This window comes from Ctenopharyngodon idella, chromosome 10 (assembly GCF_019924925.1).
Source record: "Ctenopharyngodon idella isolate HZGC_01 chromosome 10, HZGC01, whole genome shotgun sequence".
Classification (NCBI taxonomy): Eukaryota; Metazoa; Chordata; class Actinopteri; order Cypriniformes; family Xenocyprididae; genus Ctenopharyngodon; species Ctenopharyngodon idella.
In genome coordinates this window covers 12644035-12669363 of record NC_067229.1, presented here as the reverse complement: position 1 = coordinate 12669363, position 25329 = coordinate 12644035, and the positions used below count along the sequence as shown (strand labels likewise).

Below are 25329 nucleotides of genomic sequence, written 5' to 3'. Positions count from 1 at the left end.
TAACTGGAGATGTCAGTTTGTACACTACAATTAATTCCGACATTGAGAATGTTTTGTCCAAACAGTGTTGTTAAAGGGATATTTTCTCAGATGTAGCTACTAAGTATGCACTCTTTGCTGTCTGTGCATTCTGTATACTATATATATATATATATATATATATATATATATATATATATATATATGTATATATATATATGTATATATATATATATGTATATGTATATATATGTATATGTATATTTATAAAATGTGCTTAATCTTCATGTAAATAAAAACAGCCTATATATAATAATTTTATGTATATTTATATATTTTTAATTTGAAAAAAGTTATTTAAATAATTATTTCATTAATAAATAATTAAATTTAAATTAAACAATAAATTATTTTGTAATGTTACAGTTTAGTATTTGTACTTCTTTTAATTTTTGCTAATTTTAACTTAGTAATTTTCTGTAATATTTTACATATTTTTTTATGAGAATTTTGAAAATTCAAGAAAAAATATAAAAACTTACATCTGGACACATTCCAGTAATTAGAATTTCAAGGCAAAATATACTTTCATCATAATAATAATTTCGCAATGCCAAAAAACTTTTTACATGAGATTGACTCATGTTGTATACTTCCTACTATTTTATTTATCAGTATCTTATGTGCAGTGCTAAATTGACTATTCTTTGAGATTGGACAGGGAACCATGTATTTGGCAGAATTTAGTACACAGCGAGAGAGAAATAAGAAACCAGAGAGGCAGATGCACTCTGTGGGAAACCAGCACCTGAGTGAGAGGTGATGTAACAGGTGCATTCATCAGCTTACAAATGATTCAGTGAAGAGAGACAAGCTTCGTTTTACACCCGTCTGTAGGATCACCATCCTTTGTTTTTCCCTTGTATGGCACTTTCAACTCCCTACAGTCCACACCCACCTACATGCACCCTTGATCCACGTCTCTTCCACTCCCTAATGAGACGGATGGGTTTACACCTGCAACATTTACACCATGCACTTTGTTTGGACTACTTGCATTTCGCTCAAATCTGTTGTTTTTATTCCTTCCGAGAGAAGACCATAAGCACAATCCGCTTGATCCTTCTTATTTTGCAACTGGATTTTCTCGTCATCATGCCAAGTGGCGTTTTGCCCACGTAAATGAGTTCTGCACCGTCATTGCTCCCAGCGTCTGCGTTGACCACGCCTCATTGCCGCCCTTGTGTGCGAATGTGTACTTAGTCACACTCTCCTTTTTATCTTCTACAAACAAAAGTGAAAGGCAGGCAGGAGAGCAGATCAATGAGGTGTTTCATCCAAAATCAGCGCTGGATTGGGCGGATAAACAACGTTTAAACTGCCATTCCACCTCAAAACTGTTATTTTTATACTCACCATCCCCCTTTTTATACTGATCTTGTTGGTTTCTAGAAGATTCTGCCACTGGGATGTCATCTGGATATTTTTTATGATACGACTGGGAGGGAGGAGATTATGTGGCAAGGACAGGAAGCCTCGTTGCTGTATCTCTGTATCAGACCTGGACACACACACCATGAGGCTGTGCACAGATTACTTCTGCCACCCGTGATCCCGACCATTTCCAATCACATGTTCAAGAAGAGGAAATGCAAAGCGGTCGTTTCTTTTTGAAGTGGTGTGAATTTAAAGAGGATCAAGTCGCTGGGTAATAAGCTTACAGGGTGATGGATTTCACAGGCACCTGCTCACGTCGAAAGCACAAGCTGTACAAACTTTCCCCTCCGCGGATTACGAGCCAAATTCCAAATTTCACATCCTCTTGATATTGAAAGGGGACTTAATCGAAAGGAGACATGCTTTGAGAATGGAAACAGCTTAGAGGAATCAGCCTTGGAGAACTCCAGCACATGCCATCTTGAGTCTTTGGCTTGTAGATGTTTGCGTTTGGATACTTATTAAACCAGGAACAGACCGGCTTCAATTCTTAAGAGGAAAAACAAGGCTCGGGCAGTTAGATGAGAAGATAATGCGAGAACTACCAGGGGAGTTAAAAGACCCCTTTTGTGGTTTGTCTGACAAACCCAAATTTCCCTTGCCTCTCAACCTTTTCCGCTTGCCTCGCTCTTCATATTTCCAGTGGTAACCACCTCTACCCATGAGACCGTGGCGGTAAGAGTCGTCCCTGCACAACTTGCAATTTAGAGTCTGTGGACAAGCACAGAGCTTCATCTCTTTGAAGGAATTGAGCGGAATACAAAATCCTTGGAAGACAAAACCAGGTTGTGAGTGCATGTTCCTCTATGGTTCTTCCCCCCTGCATTTATTTCCCGCCCAAGGGGCCGGCTTTTACCCATAAAGAAACTTGTCAACTGGTCCCGGTCTCTGCAGTTTTGTCAGCTCTCTCCTCCTCCTTCCTTCCTCCCTCCCTCCTTCGTTTCTCAAAGCTCACCTGTCTCACTCAGTGCTCCTCGCAGAAACTTTGCCAAGATGATGCAGGAAGTGTCGATAACGGTGGCTTACGACGCTCATGTTATCAATCAGATCAATGAAGAGGATTTCTTTGCCAGTCTAGTGGCCAACTCCAAACCTAAACCGGTGGTAAGTCTCACTCAAATGGTTGTTTTACCTTCTTTATTTTTTTATTTGGCAGAAAGAATGCCATCTAGTCTCATTGTACAAGCCTTTTTCTTTGTAGAGCTTGTTCGTTTGATACTGTCTCAGGCTTTCCGCTCTGTGAGAAATGTCATGTAATGAAATTACAAGGCTGTACAATTTTCCACATTATGTCCTTATTCCAAGGAATGCCAAGTCCGGAGTTGAAAATACTGTGTGTGTGTGTGTGTGTGTGTGTGTGTGTGTTGGTAAGAAGATGAACATGGCTGTGTTCAGGAGCAAGCGAATGCCTGTCGACCTAAAGCAATTTTGCATGTTATGACTTTTTTTTTTTTCCCTCAAGTAGATGTTTTGAATACTCAGATGAGGCTAGTGACCTGAATATTCAAACACTGTCCGGGCAAATGCACTGGTTTAACAAATTACAGTAAACCAAAATTAAGCTTTGCAGTTCTTTCTTTGTTTGTAGCAACAAGAATTGAGTGTAAAACAGTTGCCGTGGCAGTTTTCAGTATATGTACTGTAAAAGTTAGTGGGAAATCACTCATTTTAGTATCGAGACGTGTTTCAGTTGCTGTATATCCACATTCGTAGGAAACAACGAGCTGTCAACGTCAACTTGAATGGAAACTGAAGATCAGCTACTCATTCATACCTGTGTAGGTGTTTTGTGTATATATAAACTCGTCATTTACACCGACCATGTATGTTGAGGTGAAATCTCCCTGACAAACTTTCCGTATCTATATGGCTTTGAGTGTTAAACCGAATGAATGTTTGTGCTGAGAATTTGACTTCCATGTTGGTTGTGCCATTTCAACGTGTCATTCTGTGGTCTGTGGCTACACAGCACATCCGGACTGCGCGTTCTTCTTACATCTCTTCGTCTAATGAAGCCTGGTCTCTTATCTGCACCACTGACTGTCAGATTAATAGGCTGGTGCCTGTTCCTTTCTACTCCTCTCTTCCTCTAAGGCAAGCATCACTAAGCCTAACCATAAGTATTTATAAACACTGGCACAAACTTCTGTATTTCATATTTTTGATAAAATAGAGAGAAAACATACTTTAAGAGATATCTAGACACCATAATATCATATAGACTTGGAGGTGGGCACTTGGACCACTAGCAGCACTCTAGCAACAACCCAAAGCTCCCTAGAAAACGCATAGCGAGGCCCTAACACCCAGTTCCCTATAGCATTACCCCAAAACCCCCTAGCAACTGTATTCCCTCCTTTCTCTTTTCCTGTCTCTTTTCTTTTGCTGTCCTGATATTATGAATCAATTGTTTGCTTATCCTCCTAGTGCACTCTGTTCTGAAGAGTTTGTATCATGTTCACATTCCTCCGAACAGTACAACGGACACTTTGTGCTGGAGTAGAAAGGCAAAGGTGGCTGTTTGAAGCCTTTTTTTCGCAGAAGGAGAAGTCAAGCTTACCCAAGCACAAGCTTTTGCCTCGTCATTGTTACAACTGCTTTTGCAAAAAAAAAAAAAAAAAACTTGAGTGCCACCATGGCTTCATTGATAACACAAGTGGTGCAACAGTTTCTTGGTCCGGCTACCCTCATCCTGAGGTCAGAGGTCAAACACACTGTATGGTCCCATGGGTGACGGTCAACAATGAGCTCCTGTTCAGAAGAAGTGATGCAGATTGAAATAACAGAAAAAAAGAAGGGTCTTTTTGTGTGTTTGGACCTGAATAAAGCAGAAACATGGAGACTCGAAATGACTTTCTGAAGTGTGAACACTGTTGATGTGCTACACGTTTCGCAAGCATGTCGTGTCATTTTGTTTGCCTTCAAAATGCTGTTGTGGTGGCAATACACATTTCTGCTTTGTGTGAGAGCATTTTCAAACTCAAATGAAGAAGCCAATTATGAAAGGCTTTATGAAAACTGATCCCAGACCTGCTGAATGAAGAGTGTAATAAACAAAGTCCCCTGCAGTAAAGCAGCGAGTAAACCCGGATGAAGAGATCCCCTCAGGACTGGCTTCACTGAGTGCGCTCCACCCTCAGAGACTCCATGCTAACTCCGGCTATGCTGCCATAGCAACGGACAGGAGCGCTGCGCATTTAAAGGCTCCAGAGATGGTTTTGCTTTTTAGTTAAGGAAGTGTAGTAAGAGCATCATTTTGTTTTGGAAGCTCATAATGCTGCACGTTGTTGTTTGTCGATCAGTATCTTACCAAATATGTGGAAAAATTACATATTAGCCATTACTCCAGTCATTATTGTTACATGAAGCTTCAGAAATCATTCTAATATGCTCAGTTATTATTGATACTCTGTTATTAAAAATGGTTCTCAATGTTGAAAACAATTTTTGCTGCATAACATTTTTGTAGAAATTATTTCAGGACTCTTTGGTGAATAGAAAGTTCAAAAGAGAATTATTTATCTGAAATAGAAATCTTTTGTAACATAATAAATGTCTTTTATAATATGCTGAATACAATTTCTTTAAAAAAAAAAAAAAAAAAAGAAATTGTAGTGAATGGTAGTGTATCATGGTTTCCACAAAATATCAAGCACTGTTTTCAATGAGAAATATTTCTTGAGCAGCAAATCAGCATATTAACATTTTATATATATATATATATATATATATATAATATATTAATATATGATTTTTATTTATAATTTTTCATTCTTTATAGTAGTGAATAGTCTTTATATATTTGGATATATTATCACAGCATAAATGAGTACACCCCCTCTGAACAAATACAAAATATGTATTTTCTTAACGATCACTAATACAATTCATGGAAAGATGGCAAAACTGAAATGTATTAAACATAAAAACAGAGAAATATAGGTCTTTAATTTCCGTAAAATAAGTAAATTAGCCAATTTTGTTTAAATTAAGGTAGAAATGAGTACACTCTAGATTTAATTCAACAAATGTATAATATTCTAGTACTTAGTATGTCCTCCATAATTTTAAGTATACTGCTCTGACCCTTCTTGGCACGGAGTGTACAAGTTCATGACAAATGATCACATCTGTCCTGTTTAACTCCTGGATGATGAGCTTCTTATATGCCCTGATCTTTAATGGGGAATGTTGCTCAACTCGTCTCTACAGAATCCCCCACAGGAGCTCAAGAGTGTTAGGATTTGGAGAAATACATGTCCACAGAAGGTTTTTCACCTTGAGAGAATGCATATCATCATTGTCATGTTGGAAAAAATCTTCTGTTTCACGTTTTTGTATTACATCACAGTGGTGTGTGAATTCATGACAGCACTGATAAAGCACAACTTCCTCACACCTTCAGCACTCATACATCCCTATATAAGAGCTTTACTAGCACTGAACTTTACTGTGGGAAAAATGATTGACTTGGTCTCTTGAGACCAGAGTATGGATTCCCAGAAGTCTGTATTTTGTAAATGTGAGCCTTGGAAAAGGCTAACTGACTTTGGCTACAGTAGGTACTTCCAGTGAGGACAGCAACCATGCATGTCTCTTCTGCAGGCTGCATCTTACTCTGTGAGATAAACAGTCATTCTTTTCATAGCTTATGCTGGCTCTAAGACACTTGCTTGGTATTTTTACTGCTCTTTGTCTAGCAAAAAAAATCACTCATCACTAAATGAAAGCTTAAAATGAAGGCCTGATTATTTCAGGGGCCTTGTCACAAGTCCATTGTTTTTGAATATCTGTTACTTTTGCTATATTTTCACACTTAAAACAATGATTTGGTAATCCTCTTGTACCACTGTCCTCTTTTTTGCTAAAAAATAAGTCTTCTGACAGTTCTTTCAAATGCTTCCGTTGTTGTCAGCATTAATGATTCAGTGGGCTATATAACACTTTTAAATGTCAAGAAATGACTGATCTTTAAATGTTTTAGTTCAACATACTTACCTGTTGATCAAAAATGACCTCAAACTTAGACCAGAAAAATTTTATTTAGTTTTATTTAGTAACTTTCAGGAGGGTGTACTTTTTTTTTTTTTTTTTTTTTTTTTTTTTTGATAAAGATTTTCTTTTGGTAAGAATATCTTATTTTTCTGAATAATTTTGACATGCTTCTTTGGTAATTGATCAAGCAGACTTGCTGGAACATTATATCTATAAATAACCCTATCATGACTTCTAAGAAAAGAGTAATTGCTGAATTTAAAGGGATAGTTAGTGAGTAAATCATGGAATAATTTTCATTTTTGGGTGAACTATCCCTTTAAGTTTCAGAGGGGGTGTACTCATTTATGCTGTGCACTGTAAATATTTTAAATTACGTTGTAACAAACAAACAAAACATTTGGGTCACTTCATAAAATTGAGGTTAAACCACTGGAGTCACGTGGATTACTTAAATGATGTCTTTACTACCTTTCTGGGGCTTGAAAGTGGTAGTTGCGTAGGCTGTCAATGAAGGGACAGATTTCAAAGATCTTCATTTGTGTTCCAAAGATAAATGAATGTCTTAGAGGTTTGGAACAACTTGAGGCTGAGTAAATAATGACAGAATTTTCATTTTTGGGTGAACTAACACTTTAATGGTAAATGTGTGTATAATTGTGTTGGTGGGGGGAAGCTTTGACTATTTTAAACAGTATTAAACATGTTTATGGATGTTTTTTTGTGATTGTGTACGTTTTACAAACCTGATCTCTGATTTCCTGTCTTTTTTAGGTGCCGACAAAGAAGTTGAAGAAGTTTGAGAAGGAGTATCAGTCTCTGAGAGAGAGCCAACTGCAGCAGGAAGACCCCATAGACAGATATCAGGTAAGCAGGAACCTGATTTAGCCCCCTCCCCCTTCTCCAGTCCTCATCCTCACTTCCTACGTTCATCTTCCTCTTCGTCTCACTCTGTCTCAGTTCAGGACTGTGTAGCGGGCTGCACTGGAAACCACAGACGCTGTACATCGCAGGGAAAGAGCAAAACGCTCGCCAAACATTCGCATTGTAGATTCTTGTTTTGTACACCAAATATTTTAATTTATTTTTTGAGCATTTTAATGAAGGAAAGAGTGACATTTTTTATTTAAGTGCCTTGTTTATTTTTGATCATAAATTAAAAAAAAAAAAAAAAAAAAAAAAAAAAAAGCTGTCACATAGCTTTTGTGTTGGCACATTTGAGTCATGTTTACATTAACTGGAATGTTTAAGAGGCAAAAAAACATGCTTTTTTTATTTAAATTAATCGCATTTATTGAATGTATTATAGTTTTTTAAAAAATTTTTAAGTTTATATTCTTCACATGGAAAAAAATTAAATGTGTAATCCTGAGCAGTATGTATAACTTTTTGACTTTTTCTTTAAATATTTTTATGAATGTGTGCTTTCACAAGCAACATGCAGTGTTGAAAAACCTAGCATACTATTAAAGGAAGCTCCATTACTCAGTGGTTTCCTTGCTGTCACTTCCTGTTTACCCTCTCCCTCACTCACCCATCTAACCAATGAGATTCCCTCACTCACCCATTTAACCAATGATCTGTGGCGGGGGGTGGAGCATGGACAAGCGATGTTGTATGTGTCGGGCGGTGCTGGATGGGGAAGGCCTCTGCGGTTCTTGTTCTAGTGGTTGTAGTGTTGACTGTGTTGGGGTCGACGGTGCAGGTAAGCCTTCAGCCCACCAGCGCTCATTGGCTACTAACATCTGCCTGCATGTGTGTTTGTTTCTCTGATCCATTTAACACGATGGCCTCAAGCCTTCCATGTTACATCAACCGCTGTGCGCAACCTAACCAGCAATGTGTGTGTGTTTGTGTAAATGGAAGTCAGATGACAGCTTTCCCCTTCCTGATAAGGAAATGTGTGTCATGTGAGGCAGTGGGAGACAACGCCAGCTCTCTAATCAGGCAATGCAGAAGTCACACTGTGGTCATTTAGTGTGATTTCTCAAGACTGGATGTTGAAAAACTGATCCTAGATCAGCATGTGATCTAACTGTCTTTACATATGGCTCTTAGTCTATAGCAGGGGTGTCCAATCCTGCTCCTGGAGGGCCACTGTCCTGCAGAGTTTAGCTTCAACCCCAATTAAACACACCTGAACCAGCTAATCAAGGTTTTTAGGCATACAGGAAACTTCCAGGCAGGTGTGTTGTTGTAAGTTGGAGCTAAACTCTGCAGGACAGTGGCCCTTCAGGACAGAGTTTGGACACCCCTGGTCTATAGTGTCATTTTAGTGTCTTGTAGTCAATGTGCAGCTTTTTTGGTGTTTCCTGTTTTTGTTTGGGAGGTGGGAGGGCCAGTCTACTGAATTATGAGTTATGTGGAATATAATTTAAATGACTTTTTTTTAAAAATATTTAATATACAAACATGCATTTATCTTATCTTGCTCTTATCTTAATTTATTACTTATCTATAACTTTTACAATTTTATTTTATTGTTTTTTAATATTGTTAGCTTTATTTGCCAATATATTAATTTTCTATCTATATTTTTTTATAATTATAATCTTCTACTATTTTGTGCATTTTTTTTTTTTATTTATTTGACTATTACTTGATTTATTAACCATCTATTATTTATTTGCAGTTATTATCTTAATTTATTTACTATATTTAATTTTTTACTGTTATTACAATCTTTTGCTATTTTAGATTTTTTTTTTTTACTGTTTTTATACTACTTTATTTCCTATTATATTTTAATATTTATCACCTATCTATAATTTTTAATGATATTATAATCGTTTACTACTATAAATTTTTCTTACTAAAAAAAATCTTATTAAAAAATATATATAGTAGTAAAAGATTATATATAGTATTATATGTAGATTATAGTATATATAGATTATATGTAGTATTTAACAGTTTACATTTTCTGTCACTTCTGTTATTTAGTTTTTGCCAGCACAGAGAGCATTGCTATATAAAAATAATTATAGTAACTATTTTATATATATATGTGTATATATATATGTATATATACATATATAGTTACTATTATTATTTTTATATAGCAGTGCTCTCTGTGCTGGCAAAAAGTAAATAACAGAAGTGACAGAAAATGTAAACTGTCAAAAATATTAAAACGTTCCATAGGAGAATTTTAACGACAAAATTAGCATATGCCATTTTAATTTGTTGCATTCATGTATTGCAAAATGGTGCAGTTTACACAATCATGTTCTTTCATAGACATTTGTTATGCTTACATGTGAGTGCTTAGGAAATTTAAGTCTTGTAGCTTTTGCAAAGCTAGCCTTGCAGTCTTTTCAGTCTCTGTCTGTTAACCTGGAAGAGTTCCCCCTATATAAAGTAATAAATTAACTGTGTATGTGTCCCTGCAGAGAGAAAACCGCCGACTACAGGAGGCCAGCATGCGTCTGGAGCAGGAGAACGATGATCTTGCCCATGAACTGGTGACCAGCAAGATAGCATTGAGGAATGACCTGGACCAGGTATTTCTACACTAGTTAACACGCTATACATTTGGCTTTTGTTTAGATCCTGTGTGTTAAAAAGTGTTGCATTCTCAGGCCGAGGACAAAGCTGATGTTTTAAACAAAGAACTGCTCAACACTAAACAACGTCTTGTAGAGACCGAGGAGGAGAAGAGAAGACAAGAGGAGGAGACGGCACAGGTACGAGGATCAAGGACTGTAAATGTCCCTGACATTATGTAGTATTTAACTTGCCTGCTATAGACATGAACGGGACTGTTTTTGCTTTTCAGCTGAAGGAAGTGTTCAGAAGAGAGCTGGAGAAAGCAGAGTTGGAGATCAAGAAGACCACAGCCATCATAGCAGAGTATAAACAGGTTTGCTTGAGTGTCCCAAATCCCATAATCCTCTAAATTCACTCCACATTTCAGGGCAGGGGTATTATAGTAATGAAAATTAGAAATGTTTCTTTGGCAAGCAACTAATTGAAATAAAATAAGTTTAAACTTACGATGATATTAAAATAACACATCTTCAGGATCTTACATCTTTTATAGTATTTATTGTGATTGATAGAGTATAATAAGAAATTTGGTCTTTTGTTTGTGTTAGATATGTTCCCAGTTAAGTACGCGGCTGGAGAAACAACAAGCGTCCACAAAAGAGGAACTGGATATAGTTAAGGTGGGTAACTAGTCTTTGACTGCTCTTATGCAGCCTATTGAGTATGTGACGAACAGAATATCTTGTTCTTCCAGGCTAAAGTGATGGCGTGTGAGCGCTGTAGGGAAGTGTTCAGCAAAGACGGACCCCTGCAGATCCCGGCGGTGAGTCAGGACAACCGGGACACAGACATGGATGAGGAGAAGGACTCGCTCAAGGCCCAGCTGAGAGAACTAGAACTAGAGCTGGCACAAACCAAACTCCAGCTGGTGGAGGCCAAGTGCAAGATCCAGGTCAGTCGTCACAGCATATATAACATCATAGCGGTGAAGATAGATTTATAGACTCAGCTACTCTAGCTAATCAGCTCATCAGCTGCAGGTCGAAATCAACATATTTCTGTTTAAAGGGAGATTTGTGACTAGCTACTAGTAATTTGTTCTAAACTCTTGACTTGTTAGTTTATAATAAACACATTTGAAATCAGTGTTATAGATATAGTTGTATCTCACTAAGTTTTAGTGCCATGTTAATAGTACATAATAAAGTCATAACATTACTATTTGTAACATTTTTAGAATAGTCGTAATGTTTTCACTTCATCACTTTGATATTGATTTCCTTGCAACTTCTCATAATATCCCAACTTTGTAATTTGTAACTTTATGCTCAAAATTTAAGATTTATTTTCCAAGTATTACTACTATAACCTCATAGTGTTACGACTTGATTCACATAAATTCGACTTTTATCTTGAATTTAAAAAATTTATTTTCAGAATTTTGACTAACCTGTGATGTTACAACTTTGTTCACGTAATTTTGACTTAAATCTCAATTTTACGACTTTGTGTAATTTTGACTTAAATCTGAATGTTACGGCTTTGTTCGTGTCATTGTCTGAGACAGCAGAGAGTACGTTAGCCATTCAAGCAATAAGGTTTCCTCTTACTTCTAACAAAGAACGGTCTCTGCTTCTAATAAACCAGACAACGACGACGACTACTACTACTACTACTTCGTGCGTATTCAACGTAGTGACGATGCAAGCTGCCTCTAAAAACACAAACGATTTAGAAGAACAACATAGTAATGAAACTCGCTCTGTAGAGTCTTTGTCCGTTTAGGGCTGCTGTAGAAACAAGCTGCCGCAAAATTGCGACTTATCATGGAGGGGGGGACCCGCGGTGTATGAGATAAAAATGGCTCATTCTAAGGCAGGGGTGTCCAACCCTGCTCCTGGAGAGCTATTGTCCTGCAGACTTCAGTTCCAACCCTGCTCCAACACACCTGTCTGTAATTATCAAGCAACCCTGAACACCTTGATTAGCTGGTTCAGGTGTGTTTGATTGGAGTTGGAGCTGAAATCTGCAGGATGGTAGCTCTCCAGGAGCAGGGTTGGACTAAGATAATAAAAACATAATGGTTCATTATGTAAAGTCTTCTTTATACACCACTGAAAACATAGTTATGTATATTATATTGCATTTCTGTCAATAGATCCTCCCAAATTTTACACATTGCATCTTTAAATCTCAATGTTACGTTACGACTTTGTAATTTTGACTTAAATCTCAAAATGTTACCACTTTGTTCACGCAATTTTGACTTGAATCTCGTTAGGATTTTGTTTACGTAATTTTGACTTAAATCTCAATGTTACGTTACGACTTTGTTCATGTAATTTTTACTTAAATCTCATAATGTTATGACTTTGTTCACACAATGTTTCTTTACTCTTGTAATTTTAACTTAAATCTCATAATTTTGACTTTAATCTCATAATGTTACGACTTTGTTCATGTAATTTTTACTTAAATCTTGTCATTTTGACTTTGTTCACATACTTTTGCTTTAATATCATAATTTTTACTTCTTGTAATTTTTACTTGTTTAATCGTGTACTGTTAAGATGCTATTCTTAAACATTTGTTATTCTGAGAAATAATATATATGTCACAGTTTACAGTAACAAATGTACAGTAAAACCAAAAATTATTCAGACATTTTTGATATTTTTGATACATTTTTACTAGTGGGTGCAGGACACTATAGTTCATTTATGTAAGTGAGGATAGCAAAATAAAGTAAACTGTGACATTATACCCAAAAAATTTTCATACAGTGGACTACCAGTAAAATTGATAAAAATTTGGTACCAAAAATTATTCTGACACTTTGACCTGACCATGTTTTGCTTAAGTGTTATCTGACATAATTAAGATTATTTTTTTCTGACACGGTTTAACTCTTTAACTGAGATCTTGTCATATTTTATTACCATTATAGTGAATAAACTGTATTAATGAATGAAATGTTCAAGGTGTCTGAACAAATTTTGGTTTAACTGTAGCTATGTCACAGTTTACAGTAACTTCAATGTTATTTGTTTATGTAATGTACCAGGAACTAGAGCATCAGAGGGGCGTTTTGATGACTGAGGTTCAAGCTGCCAAAAACTCCTGGTTCAGTAAAACACTGGGCTCCCTCAAGAATTCCTCCAGTAACCAGTCACCCTCCTCACCCAAAGAGGGCCAATAGGACTCGCCAAGGGCTTAACCAAAGGGTAGAGGAGCGTGACCCTTCCACTTGGCCGATCGGAGTAGAAAACAAGCTCCCTAATGAACACTACTAGCAACGCAACATGGCAATGCAGTATTCCCTCACGTGGACTAATGAAGGACTTGAACAAACCTCTCCACCCAGATGCACTTACTACTGTTACAATTTCCTTTGCTTGCGATGCCACCTAGTGGATAGTAACAAGTACTCGAGTGATATATATATATATTACTTTTACCCATATTCACCCAGTTATCCACTTCTGTGGATGGAGTTTTTGTTGGCAAACAGTCAGTTCTAGCATGCAAGTACATAATCTATGACCTTTAGACCGTCAATTCAAAGGGTCTAATTGTTTTGGGGGGGTTTCTCTGAGGGAATACTGCATTCAGCTAACAATTAAAAGTAAAAAAAAAAATCTTTTTGTTTTTCTATATAGAAATAATAAATGTAACAGTTTTGGCTTATAAATATGTATAACTAAATGTTGATTTTTATTTTAATCTTGTACAGTTCTGAAAGAAGTGTTTCATTATTTTTTACTATTTTGAATATGAATATCCTCTTTATAAATGTCAAATACCGAAAAGCACAGAAAATTGACCATGTATGGAAACAAGCAGTGACATTCCCTTTCCGTCCATTTTCGCAGTTTTCCATAGACTGTTCATAGACGTTGCGATGGCCACACGATATTCATGCCAAGTTGCACATATTGTTTATTTTATGTTATTTAACAGATATACATGAGCGATTCAGTGACAGATGCCATGCAGAAATCACAAACATGTCAAGATGTCTTCTTTTTTAAGGAGAAAAGCAAACCGGGTCGCCAGATGCATCGCTAGTGTCAGAGCAACTTAAAAGCCATATGGAGACAAAATATACAACTGCGATTCATTTCATCTGCTACTTGTCAGGATCTCCATATTAATAGTTTTCCTATACGTGTTATATTTCACCAAGCGGATTGAAATAATCTGCATGGCTCTTATTCACGCTAACAAGTTGCCATATTTACACTGATGTAAAAAAAAATGTTATTGTCTCCTATTTTGTAATTTTTGAAACTGATTTAAAAAATGCCAAACTAATTATACAAATTAAGAAAGAGATGCCAGTTTAATATGAACTGATAGCTGCCCTGTGGGTTTCTGCGGATGGCTACATGTGTTTTTATATCGTAATCTTTAGGACAGAAGACGTGTCTTCTGTGCATCTGGTTTGTCGGTTCCTCAGTTTCACTGTTCCAGCCTGCAGATGTTGTCTGTCTAGTAACTATCTGACAGTAAATATATAGTTCTTGGTCCATGTTTGACTTCATTTGATTCACACCTTTCGTTGTTTCAATAAACAGTAACGGCAATTCAACTGTAGTTTGTATATTTATCTTTACTTTGTTCTTCTGCTAGTTCCTCGGCTTCACTTACGTTTCCTCTTATAATTTTTTTTAAAGTTATATTTTAGACTCTGGCCTCTATTTCATAGGACAGTGCAATGGAAGACCGAAAGCAAAAGGAGGACTTCGAGTCGGGATTCGAACTCGCGTCGCCCGAAGCAGTACTTCTCCATTTCAGATGCAAACTCAGTGAAAATTAAGAAATTTATATAGCCTACATTCAGAAATAATTTTTTTTTTTTTGTATAATAAAATTCTAACATTAATAATAATAATTTTATGTAAACTGTAAAGAATGAATTGAACACACTTATGGCAAATCGTCCAAATGTGTGGTATCGCGCGATACTACTTATCGCGATAATTCGTTCAGAATACGAATGTATGGTAAATTCCCAAATGTTCCTAAGAATTATTTGTAAATGTCCATATTCGCTAAAATGTTAGTGAATAAAAAGCACTAAAACATCCTGGCGCATCGTCTTAAAATCACGCGCATGTTAAATAGCAGTCCAGTAGACAACCTCAGTCAGTGTGATGTTTAATAGCTATTAACAAACAGTGTATGTGTTGACATTTTTAAATATATTTTTCTCACAATTTCATTATTACATTTTAAAGCTGATTGTATGGTTGATAAATTGACACAATACAAGTGTACAAAGTGACCATTATTGTTGTAAACTAACATAAAATACCTCAATTGACAAGACACCAGTGTTCCTATATTCTAGTCTAAACCCGTATCATATATAACACGCATCTGGCCTCAGAATTGTTGAGAAAATTAAATAACAGCAGCCCTTTATATGGGGTTGCTCTCCATGTGACAAACATCATCCAGATAGTCATCTGAAAAGTTTAGCATCTGCTGTAGAGCGGTGAGAAGCAGGACGTCACAGTTGAGCTCCAGCTCCAGCTCCTGACTGTAGTTCTTCACCGGTAACACACAAGACACCGGCACACCCAACCGAGAGCTCACCTCCTGAACCTGCAGAGACAAACAACATCTCAGTCACTCTTGAGTCCTGTGGGAACGGTTCAAGTGATCATGTGACTATGTCTCACCTTCGTCTTGATGTAGGAACTGACATAAAGTCTTTGAAGATCCTCCTCCACTAGAGGACATGCTTCATCTACTTTTGTCATCAAGACGATCTGAGCAATGCCTGAAAATGTTGAGGTACGTCACATGCAGGTAACTCAATGTACAACCTACTTTGGATTAGTCACAAGATTGGCATAATTATGTTTACTTACCCAGTGAGTTCACTTTTCTGCGTATGGCAGCGAGTTTTTCCTCTAGTTTGTCGGACATGAGGGAGATTTTGGTGGCGTCTATCACGTACACCACACAGTGGATCTTCTCCTGTAGAGATGCAGGTTTGGAGGCCTTTTGCTCATCCGGTTGAAATGGTGCCATGGGGTTGAACTGAATTGAGACAAACATTTTATCATTCATACTTCAATCTTCATTCATTGTGAAAACAAGTGCACTTACTTTATAGCGGTCTGGTACGTGACCTTGAAGAATGCGGCTGATGTCCTCAATATCCAGTCCTGCACCTGATTGCTCCTCGAGTCCCATGGTGTCACACAACACAAACGGCAGTGGCTTTCCCTCACGACCGTCTTTCACTGGGTATGTGCGAAACTACCAACCAAGAAGAGAAACACATCAAGACCTGAAGCCATCAAGAGCTGCTCCTCAACCTGAAGAGAGACTTCTGTAGGAAACTCTATGAATCCTGTTGAATCTGTACCTGTGTGGTGAGGCTAGTGCCTGCAGATCCTGACATGGCTTTACTGGTCATGCGGCCCATGAAGATGGAGTTGATGGAGTTGAAGAAACTGGATTTTCCAGCACCTACAGGACCGATCATTAGGATTCTGACATGACTCACAGACGTCAGCATGGGTTTATAATTCCTGATCGATTCCATGAGCTCGTCTCTTCGTCTACAACAGAGGTCACATGTTCAGATTACAATAGAACAAGAGATTGCGCAGATTGAGCGAACAAGAGATTGCGCAGAAACATACTCAGCTGTCCACAGAACGTTCCTCCATGGTTTCTCTTCTGCACTGATTTGAGAGCCTGGCACAATAAATAAAATGTTTACAATAAAGATTAAAGTAGATTATTTAAAAAGACTAAAACTTATTGTACACGACTACATGTGCATATAAAAACACTTCCTGATAACTGACTTACTCTGCTCCACTTTGTACACCTCACATTCAGTCATTTGAGTGTCATTCCCATACATTGTTGCCACATTAACAGTAAATGCACTCACTCCTTGATTATACACAACTGGTTGGTTGTTGTAACAAAAGTACAACTGTTGGCCAAAGTTGGGTACTCCAGCATCATCGAGACGTGCATTATATCCACTGTTAATTTTGATGCACACAGGGATCTTGCCTTGAAAGCTGAATAGGAATATGTCCTCATCAGTAATTTGCCTGCCACTTTGAGTATAATCTACACTAGTGTATCCACCAAAGATGTAGCCTGAACAGTTGTAGGCCACAAGTAATGTTGGACCCTGACTGTCGCATCGCTGGTGGAAGGCAGAAGCATGATATCCATGAACAGAAGCTTTGTAGAGAAGAGTCAGTTCCACATTCCCCAGCAAGGCACAGAGCTGCTTTCTTTTCTCCTCTGTTAAATCAGAAGTGAGGGAGTTTGTGGTATCATCTCTGACTTGTCTTTTATGCATCCTTAAAGACAAAGACATGCAAATACAAATATAAACTTGAGCTTCATAAGCTAATATTTGCAGTCAGCACATTCAACTAACAGGGTACACTTGTGCTCACTGCATTCATAAACCTTAACCCTTCAACCCTGTTACCAAATCTACTGTAAGAAAAAATGACCAAACCAATATTTTGCTTTAATTATAAAGTATTATATATGATATTTGGTCCCAAATTAGATCATATCAGGGCTTTAAACTGTATTTAGAGTCCCAAATTTTGGTAGCAGGGTTGCAAAATCAATAACATGAATGGAAAATAAAACAGCTTATATTTATTTTGATGTCCTGCTCATGATCAATATTTTCTGAAGATTAAGTACCTTCTTTGAGTGGCCATTTGTTGAAAAAGTAAAAAAAAAAAGAAAAAAAAAAAGTCACTTTTCCCGTTTGTGGCTTGTGTATTAACTTGTTTGTTTGATGTACTAATACATAGTTAAATTTTATTCTTTTCGTACTTACTTTCCTTTAAACTTGCTGTTCTTTGCTTCTGTGAACTGCCACTGTACAGAGAGTTATATGAACTGACAGATCAAAACATACATTTCACAGCATTCCGAACACTAATCAGTAAAACACAATTAAAACCAATTTAGAATATTTCTATGTAATATTTTATACTCTAATAATTTGTACATGTAGCTTACCTTTCGTAGAGCACTCACTGTGTGAAAGTAACACAAGTGAAGTGCTTCACTTGTTCGTAGGATGTTACACCCAAGTCAAACCTGTTCTGTCAAGTTCCTTCGTTCCTGTAATACAGGAACGTTTTTAGCATTGAAATTCATCAATAAAGCATTAATGAATTCTTAGGTCTCTAAAACTGTGTGTGTTGAGGGAGATGGAAAAACTGCACTAATAGTTTGAACAAACAGAAGTACCCGTTTGTCGTGTGGGAACCGCCCATCGATGCATCACCTGGTTTTGTGTATGAGCAAACAGGTTCTCTTTGATTAGACATTAGTAACTGTTCATAGTGAACACCAGGGGTCTCCATGTCTGTCACATATAATTTTCAGTTGTGTATTGTTTCCTGTTTCACCTAAAGAGTTGTAATATACATGAAGAAAGCTGTCCATTGGACAGTATGATATATATGTAAGTAATAAGGTACTCGAGGCTGTGCTGTATCGTGAATAAGTCATGGCTGAAGGGCGTTGTGAGGCACGACGTGAAGCGATACAGCACTAGCCTCGAGTACCTTATTGCTTTTATAAAACGGTTACCACACGATACAAATATTAAAGCCAAAAATATAATGCAACTTTCATGAAGTAAACTTTTTCTAAAAGCCTTCCTTCCGCCGGAAAAAATAGTCCCTGACTGTAAACAGCAACAGAAATTACATTATTACGCCATTAGATGGCGACAAAGACTGTCTGTATGAGTGTGTCAGTCAGTAACAAAGTCTTTACATTGAAAAGACTGAATTGTTCTGAACACGGAACAAGACGTAACTGACAAATGCTCTTAACTAGCGCTGTCAGTCACGGGAAAACCCCTTAACTGTTAAAAGGACAAGATAATACATCAGACATTTAAACAGATTTTTTATTATGAACATAGGACTGACCTGAAGGATAATGCTAAATCTGAATGCAGGTAATAAACTCGCTCACTCGATCTTTTTATCACAATACTCTTCTACATAATACAATACGTTTCAATGAACAATATCAATTGAGAACAAACAGTTTACGTTGCTAAGAGTGGTTGCTAAGGGTGTTGTGTAGTGATACACAGAACCGTTGGGTGAAGCGGTCATAGCCGTGTTTTATCGTGAATAAAACGCAGCTATTGATCAATCAGAATCAAGGACAGGAACTAACCATTTTATAAAATATATTAAAAACATTTTGATATGCTAAACAGAAAGTTGGTAATCTTGGTAACATATTGGTAATGTTTTGGCATTTTATAATCAAGTCAGTGAAAGACTTTGGGATTATATCCCCAGTACCATAAAAGTTCATTGACATTTTCACCTATGGGTCGAAAGTTGCATATCAAGGATAAATCTGTGTATAACCTTGGGCAAATTACCTAAATAAATCCGTGAATCCTGTTGGTTTCAGAGCAGAGAAAAATGAGCATTTGTTACTGCAAAAAGAAGCATCATACAGGCCTCCATTGTGATACAACGCAATAACTTAGTATAATATTTAATTGCAATCAGCAAGCCATACAGAATTGATTTACATAGTTTTTGCTTTCAAATAAGGAATAGCTCATTCCAAAAAGGACTTTACTCATGGAAAGCTGCATTTCTTTTAGAACATTGTGACAGTCCTAATTTGTAATGTTATAGGCTACTGCAAACTTGATATGATTGATCTTACAGCATTCTTGCATTAAATGAGCTGCAATATAAATGTAATACAAGTAATATACCAATCTCCTGGCTTAAAATACATTATTGTACAGAGATGGAAACTAAGCCACCTATATGCTATTTAGCAATCTGGCTGCATCTCAGCAGGAACTGAGGAAAAACTCTATGAAAAGCATTTATTTAAAAAGTTGCCCTACACGGAATCAACATCATCCAGATAGTCGTCTGCAAAGTATAGCATCTGCTGTAGAGCGGTGAGAAGCAGGACGTCACAGTTGAGCTCCAGCTCCAGCTCCTGACTGTAGTTCTTCACCGGTAACACACAAGACACCGGCACACCCAACCGAGAGCTCACCTCCTGAACCTGCAGAGACAAAACAACATCTCAGTCACTCTGAGTCCTGTGGGAACGGTTCAAGTGATCATGTGACCATGTCTCACCTTCGTCTTGATGTAGGAACTGACATAAAGGCTTTGAAGATCCTCCTCCACTAGAGAACATGCTTCATCTACTTTTGTCATCAAGACGATCTGAGCAATGCCTGGAAATGTTGAGGTACGTCACATGCAGTTAGCTCAATGAACAGCCTACTTTGGATTAGTCACAAGATTGGCATAAATATGTTTACTTACCCAGTGAGTTCACTTTTCTGCGTATGGCAGCAAGTTTTTCCTCTAGTTTGTCGGACATGAGGGAGATTTTGGTGGCGTCTATCACGTACACCACACAGTGGATCTTCTCCTGTAGAGATGCAGGTTTGGAGGCCTTTTGCTCATCCGGTTGAAATGGTGCTGTAGGGTTGAACTTAATTAAAAGAGGAATTTAGCATGAAATAACATTTTATCCTTCATACTTCAATCTTCATTCATTGTGAAGACGAGTGCACTTACTTTATAGCGGTCTGGTACGTGACCTTGAAGAATGCGGCTGATGTCCTCAATATCCAGTCCTGCACCTGATTGCTCCTCGAGTCCCATGGTGTCACACAACACAAACGGCAGCGGCTTTCCCTCACGACCGTCTTTCACTGGGTATGTGCGAAACTACCAACCAAGAAGAGAAACACATCAAGACCTGAAGCCATCAAGAGCTGCTCCTCAACCTGAAGAGAGACTTCTGTAGGAAACACTATGAATCCTGTTGAATCTGTACCTGTGTGGTGAGGCTAGTGCCTGCAGATCCTGACATGGCTTTACTGGTCATGCGGCCCATGAAGATGGAGTTGATGGAGTTGAAGAAACTGGATTTTCCAGCACCTACAGGACCGATCATTAGGATTCGAACACGGCTGACAGATGTTATCAATGGTTTATGATTCCTGATCATTTTCATGAGCTCGTCTCTTCGTCTACAAAACAGATCACAAATTTAATTTAATCAAAATGGAATTTTATCTTTTATTAATTATTTCAGCAACAGAAAAACTTACTCAGCTGTCCACAGAACATTCCTCCATGGTTTCTCCTTGATACTGACCTGAAGCTTTGACAGAGTACTTCCTGTTGGAAAATATATAAAGAACTGTCAGTTTTTAAATTTAATTGAAAGAGATTGGAGTTTATAATAATAATTTACAATATCATTAACTATATTTTTCTGATGACTGACTTACTTTGCTCCACTTTGTACACCTCACATTCAGTCAGCTGAGTGTCGTTCCCATATAGTGTTGCAGGACTAAAAGTGAATGCATTATCATATATTAGCCCTGATTGATCATACACAGCTGGTTGGTTGTTGTAGCAAAAGTACAGCTTTTGGCCAAAGTTGGGTCCTCCGGTGTTATCAAGACGGGCATTACATCCACTGTTAACGTTGATGCACATAGGATTATTGCCTTGAAAGCTGAACAGGAAAGCTTTCTCATCTCTAATATGCTGCCCGCTTTGAGCATACTCTACACTAGTGTATCCACCAAAGATGTAGCCTGAACGGTTGTAGGCTACAAGTAATGTTGGACCCTGACGGTCGCATCGCTGGTGGAAGACAGAAGCATGATATCCATGAACAGAAGCTTTGTAGAGAAGAGTGAGTTCCACATTCCCCAGTAATCCACAAAGCTCCTTTCTTGCTCTACGGTTAATTTAGAGGTGTTGGTCGCTCCGGAACCACCAAAAGTATACATCTAAACAAGAAAAAGGATATATATTATTTGAGTTCTGTGTGATTTACACAGATTGACACACACGCGCAGTCAAATTAGGCTACTGTGTTCTGAAAGCTCAGCCGATTGTCCGGAATCGAAACTGAAACTAAAAGCAAAATATGCTCAAATGAAATACAAAGCCTTATTTATTGTATATAAATATTGTATATTTGCGCGCAATATTTGTTTTTACTTAAAAATCATATCGACTATGTAGGCCCATCTTACCTTTCTCAGTCCACTTTCTCTCTGAAGACAATACTGAAACGCTGCTTCCACATCCGCAGCCGAACGCGTAGTAACGTCACTCTCTTCCCTCTAATCAAACGACATCACCCCGCAATCTAACTCCAGAAGATGCTATAAATAATATCCCTTTAGGCCTGGTATTTCTGTCAGCCAAATCCCTAAAATATTTACTTGAACTACCCCCTGAGATTTTCATTTCAATAATTTAACAACACAATAAGAGGAATGTATGTTATTTTCTCAGTTTATTTTTTTCTGAATTGTTATTTTCTCCAAAATACTGTATTTCTTCTCTTTTGCTCTATATGCAGCCTATATTTAAAATTACACAAGAATTTGCTAATAAAATATTTTTAAAAAATATTTAATACTCACCAGTAGTAAACAACACATTCCAAAGAATAATACTTAAGCATATGGTGGAAAAAATACTAAAAGTCAGTGAGGCCCATCAACTGTTTGGTTACCAACATTCATCAAAATATCTTCTTTTATGTTCAGCAGAAGACATAAATTCATATAGGTTTGGAACAACTTGAGGGTGAGTAAATGATGTAAATGACATATTTGACTAAGACCACAAGTATAAAAGTACTGAATGTTTCTGCATAAAAGCAAATGACATTGAATGGCTACAGTGTGATTAGCTTTCCGTAAGCTATGTAAATGATTTGCAGAGCTTTCAATTTGGCCTTAGCCACAAGAACTCAGAAAAGAAAAAAAAAAAAACTTTATATAGGGTTGCCCTCCACAGGACGTATGTCATCAAAATAGTCATCTGCAAAACGAAGCATCTGCTGTAGAGCGGTGAGAAGCAGGACGTCACAGTTGAGCTCCAGCTCCAGCTCCTGACTGTAGTTCTTCACCGGTAACACACAAGACACCGGCACACCCAACCGAGAGCTCACCTCCTGAACCTGCAGAGACAAAACAACATCTCAGTCACTCTGAGTCCTGTGGGAACGGTTCAAGTGATCATGTGACCATGTCTCACCTTCGTCTTGATGTAGGAACTGACATAAAGGCTTTGAAGATCTTCCTCCACTAGAGGACATGCTTCATCTACTTTTGTCATCAAGACGATCTGAGCAATGCCTGAAAATGTTGAGGTACGTCACATGCAGTTAGCTCAATGAACAACCTACTTTGGATTAGTCACAAGATTGGCATAATTATGTTTACTTACCCAGTGAGTTCACTTTTCTGCGTACGGCAGCGAGTTTTTCCTCTAGTTTGCTGGACATGAGGGAGATTTTGGTGGCGTCTATCACATACACCACACAGTGGATCTTCTCCTGTAGAGATGCAGGTTTGGAGGCCTTTTGCTCATCCGGTTGAAATGGTGCCATGGGGTTGAACTGAATTGAGAGTAACAGAAATGAAAGATTAATTTTACTAATAAATATACATTTCCAAGCCCAGAAACATGAACCTATACACTTACTTTATAGCGGTCTGGTATTTGACCTTGAAGAATGCTGTTGATGTCCTCAATATCCAGTCCTGCACCTGATTGCTCCTCGAGTCCCATGGTGTCACACAACACAAATGGCAATGACTTTCCCTCACGACCATCATTCACTGGGTATGTGCGAAACTACCAACAAACAGTAACCATTGTGAAACAATTGTTGTTTTATAAGCAGGTCCTGAAGTCCTGTTGATGTGTACCTGTACGGTTAGACTACTGCCTGCAGATCCTGATATGGCTTTGCTGGTCACATGACCAGTGAAGATGGAGTTGATGGAGTTGAAGAAACTGGATTTTCCAGCACCTACAGGACCGATCATTAGGATTCTGACCCGACTCACAGACGTCATCAGGGGTTTATGATTCCTGATCGATCCCATGAGCTCATCTTTTCGTCTACAACAGAAGTCAGTTTTATTATTTCAGATTACAATAGGAAATTAGCAAAAGAGAGATAAAGTAAAAACATACTCAGCTGTCCACAGAACATTCCTCCATGGTTTCTCCTCAATGCTGGCTTGAAGCTCTGGGAATTGTCGGATAAAGATAGAACTTTTTATTGGAGTAATGTTAAAAGACACTAAGTTAATCATATTAAAGAGAAATTAATTTGTACATGATTTTGTGTGTAAAATACATTAATAAAGCTGATTATTGACTTACCTTGTTCCACTTTGTACACCTCACATTCACTCAGTTGAGTGTCGTTCCCATACATTGATGAGGTATTAATGTTGAATGGACTCCCTCCTTGATAATGCACATATGGTTGATTGTTGTAGCAAAAGTACAACTGTTGGCCAAAGTTGGGCCCTTTAGCATCATCATAACGTGCATTATATCCACTGTTAACTTTGATATAGCTACAGGTTCCACCTTGAAAGCTGAACAGGAAAGCATCCTCATCTTTAATTTCCTGTCCACTTCGAGTATAATCTACACTAGTGTATCCACCAAAGATGTAGCCTGAACGGTTATAGGCTACAAGTAAGGTGGGACCCTGACGGTCACATCGCTGGTGGAAGGCAGAAGCATTATATCCATGAACAGAAGCTTTGTAGAGAAGAGTCAGTTCCACATTCCCTAGTGAGGCACAAAGCTGTTCTCTTCGCTCTTCGGGTAAATTAGAAGTGAGGGTCTCCGTGCTGACTTTTCTAACTTTGGCTTTTTGCATCTGCCAAAAGAAAATACAAGTTAAAATACAAATCTCTTCAAACAATCTTTATTACCAAATACAATCTGTTAGGGTTCTGTCACTTCAGTCTAGTTTATTCTTGGTTTTGTGACAGAGCCCTGACACTCCTGTATTGTCTTGTCTTTGTGTAAGTGTGCGGTCTTGAGTGGGCTCGAGCTGCACGCTCTCTTGTCTGCGTGCCTTGTTTCATGTTCGGAGCATGGTCTTGGGATTCCGGCACTCATGTCTAGTTCAGTTTCAGTCCGGTGTCGGGGTTCAAGCACTAGCGCTCCGTGTCTTGTTTCTCATGTAAGTGCACGGGTTGTGTGTTCATTCACTCACAGTGCACTCTTGTTTTGTGAGCACTTGATTTGTTTTCATTGGCCAGGTGCTCTTGTGTTGTCGTGCTCTGTGTAGCACACGGTTTGTGTTTACACCAGCCGCGTACTTTCTTGTCGTTGTGTTTTGTGTGAACACGCAGTCTGAGTTTTTCTCATAATTGTGTGTTCATATCTTGTTTTGTGTGAGCACATGGTTTGTTTTTCAATTGTTTTGTTTTCATTGGCCACTTGCTTGTGTTTTTGTTTTGTCTTGACCCCATATCTATTGATT

At 37.8% G+C, this 25329-nt stretch overlaps 3 protein-coding genes and 1 pseudogene across 15 annotated transcripts in view; 1 reads left to right on the top strand and 3 right to left on the bottom strand.

Moving 5' to 3' along the window:
• Positions 1 to 14551, top strand: part of rabgap1l (RAB GTPase activating protein 1-like) — a 103754-nt gene extending 89203 nt beyond the window's left edge. For 2 of the 6 annotated variants that reach the window (XM_051911236.1, XM_051911238.1), the window contains 7 exons: positions 7246 to 7338; positions 9864 to 9974; positions 10053 to 10157; positions 10250 to 10333; positions 10569 to 10640; positions 10715 to 10912; positions 13025 to 14551. In XM_051911236.1, the coding sequence (XP_051767196.1) occupies positions 7246 to 7338; positions 9864 to 9974; positions 10053 to 10157; positions 10250 to 10333; positions 10569 to 10640; positions 10715 to 10912; positions 13025 to 13159 (798 nt within the window). In that variant the 3' untranslated portion in view covers positions 13160 to 14551. Of the gene's footprint in view, positions 1 to 651; positions 2581 to 7245; positions 7339 to 7431; positions 8177 to 9863; positions 9975 to 10052; positions 10158 to 10249; positions 10334 to 10568; positions 10641 to 10714; positions 10913 to 13024 lie in introns of those variants that run through there. The other 4 variants (XM_051911239.1, XM_051911240.1, XM_051911241.1 and 1 more) reach the window with 4 other exon arrangements.
• A 553-nt stretch (positions 14552 to 15104) lies between these two features.
• LOC127521800 (interferon-induced protein 44-like) lies at positions 15105 to 22200 on the bottom strand. 6 transcript variants are annotated; one of them, XM_051911246.1, is made up of 9 exons: positions 17992 to 19874; positions 17807 to 17868; positions 16795 to 17306; positions 16623 to 16677; positions 16343 to 16538; positions 16081 to 16233; positions 15840 to 16011; positions 15648 to 15748; positions 15105 to 15570 (listed from the first exon to the last, which is right to left on the bottom strand). In XM_051911246.1, exons 3-9 carry the CDS (start codon positions 17303 to 17305, stop codon positions 15385 to 15387), a joined length of 1374 nt encoding a protein of 457 aa, XP_051767206.1. In that variant the 5' UTR covers position 17306; positions 17807 to 17868; positions 17992 to 19874; the 3' UTR covers positions 15105 to 15384. The 6 variants fall into 6 exon arrangements, with proteins under 6 accessions (XP_051767206.1, XP_051767205.1, XP_051767207.1 ...); XM_051911245.1 differs by having other exon boundaries at positions 17807 to 17847; XM_051911247.1 differs by lacking the exons at positions 16623 to 16677; positions 16795 to 17306; positions 17807 to 17868; positions 17992 to 19874 and adding exons at positions 21107 to 21176; positions 21290 to 21802; positions 22052 to 22200.
• The window catches only part of LOC127521799 (interferon-induced protein 44-like), a 29655-nt gene continuing 19753 nt past the window's right edge, over positions 15428 to 25329 (bottom strand). The window contains exon 8 of one of the 3 annotated variants that reach the window (XR_007932472.1): positions 15428 to 15570. The gene's annotated coding sequence lies outside the window, so the exon portion shown is untranslated. Of the gene's footprint in view, positions 15571 to 19838; positions 20041 to 22861; positions 22990 to 25329 lie in introns of those variants that run through there. The other 2 variants (XR_007932471.1, XR_007932473.1) reach the window with 2 other exon arrangements.
• Positions 22301 to 24371, bottom strand: LOC127521803 (interferon-induced protein 44-like; annotated as a pseudogene).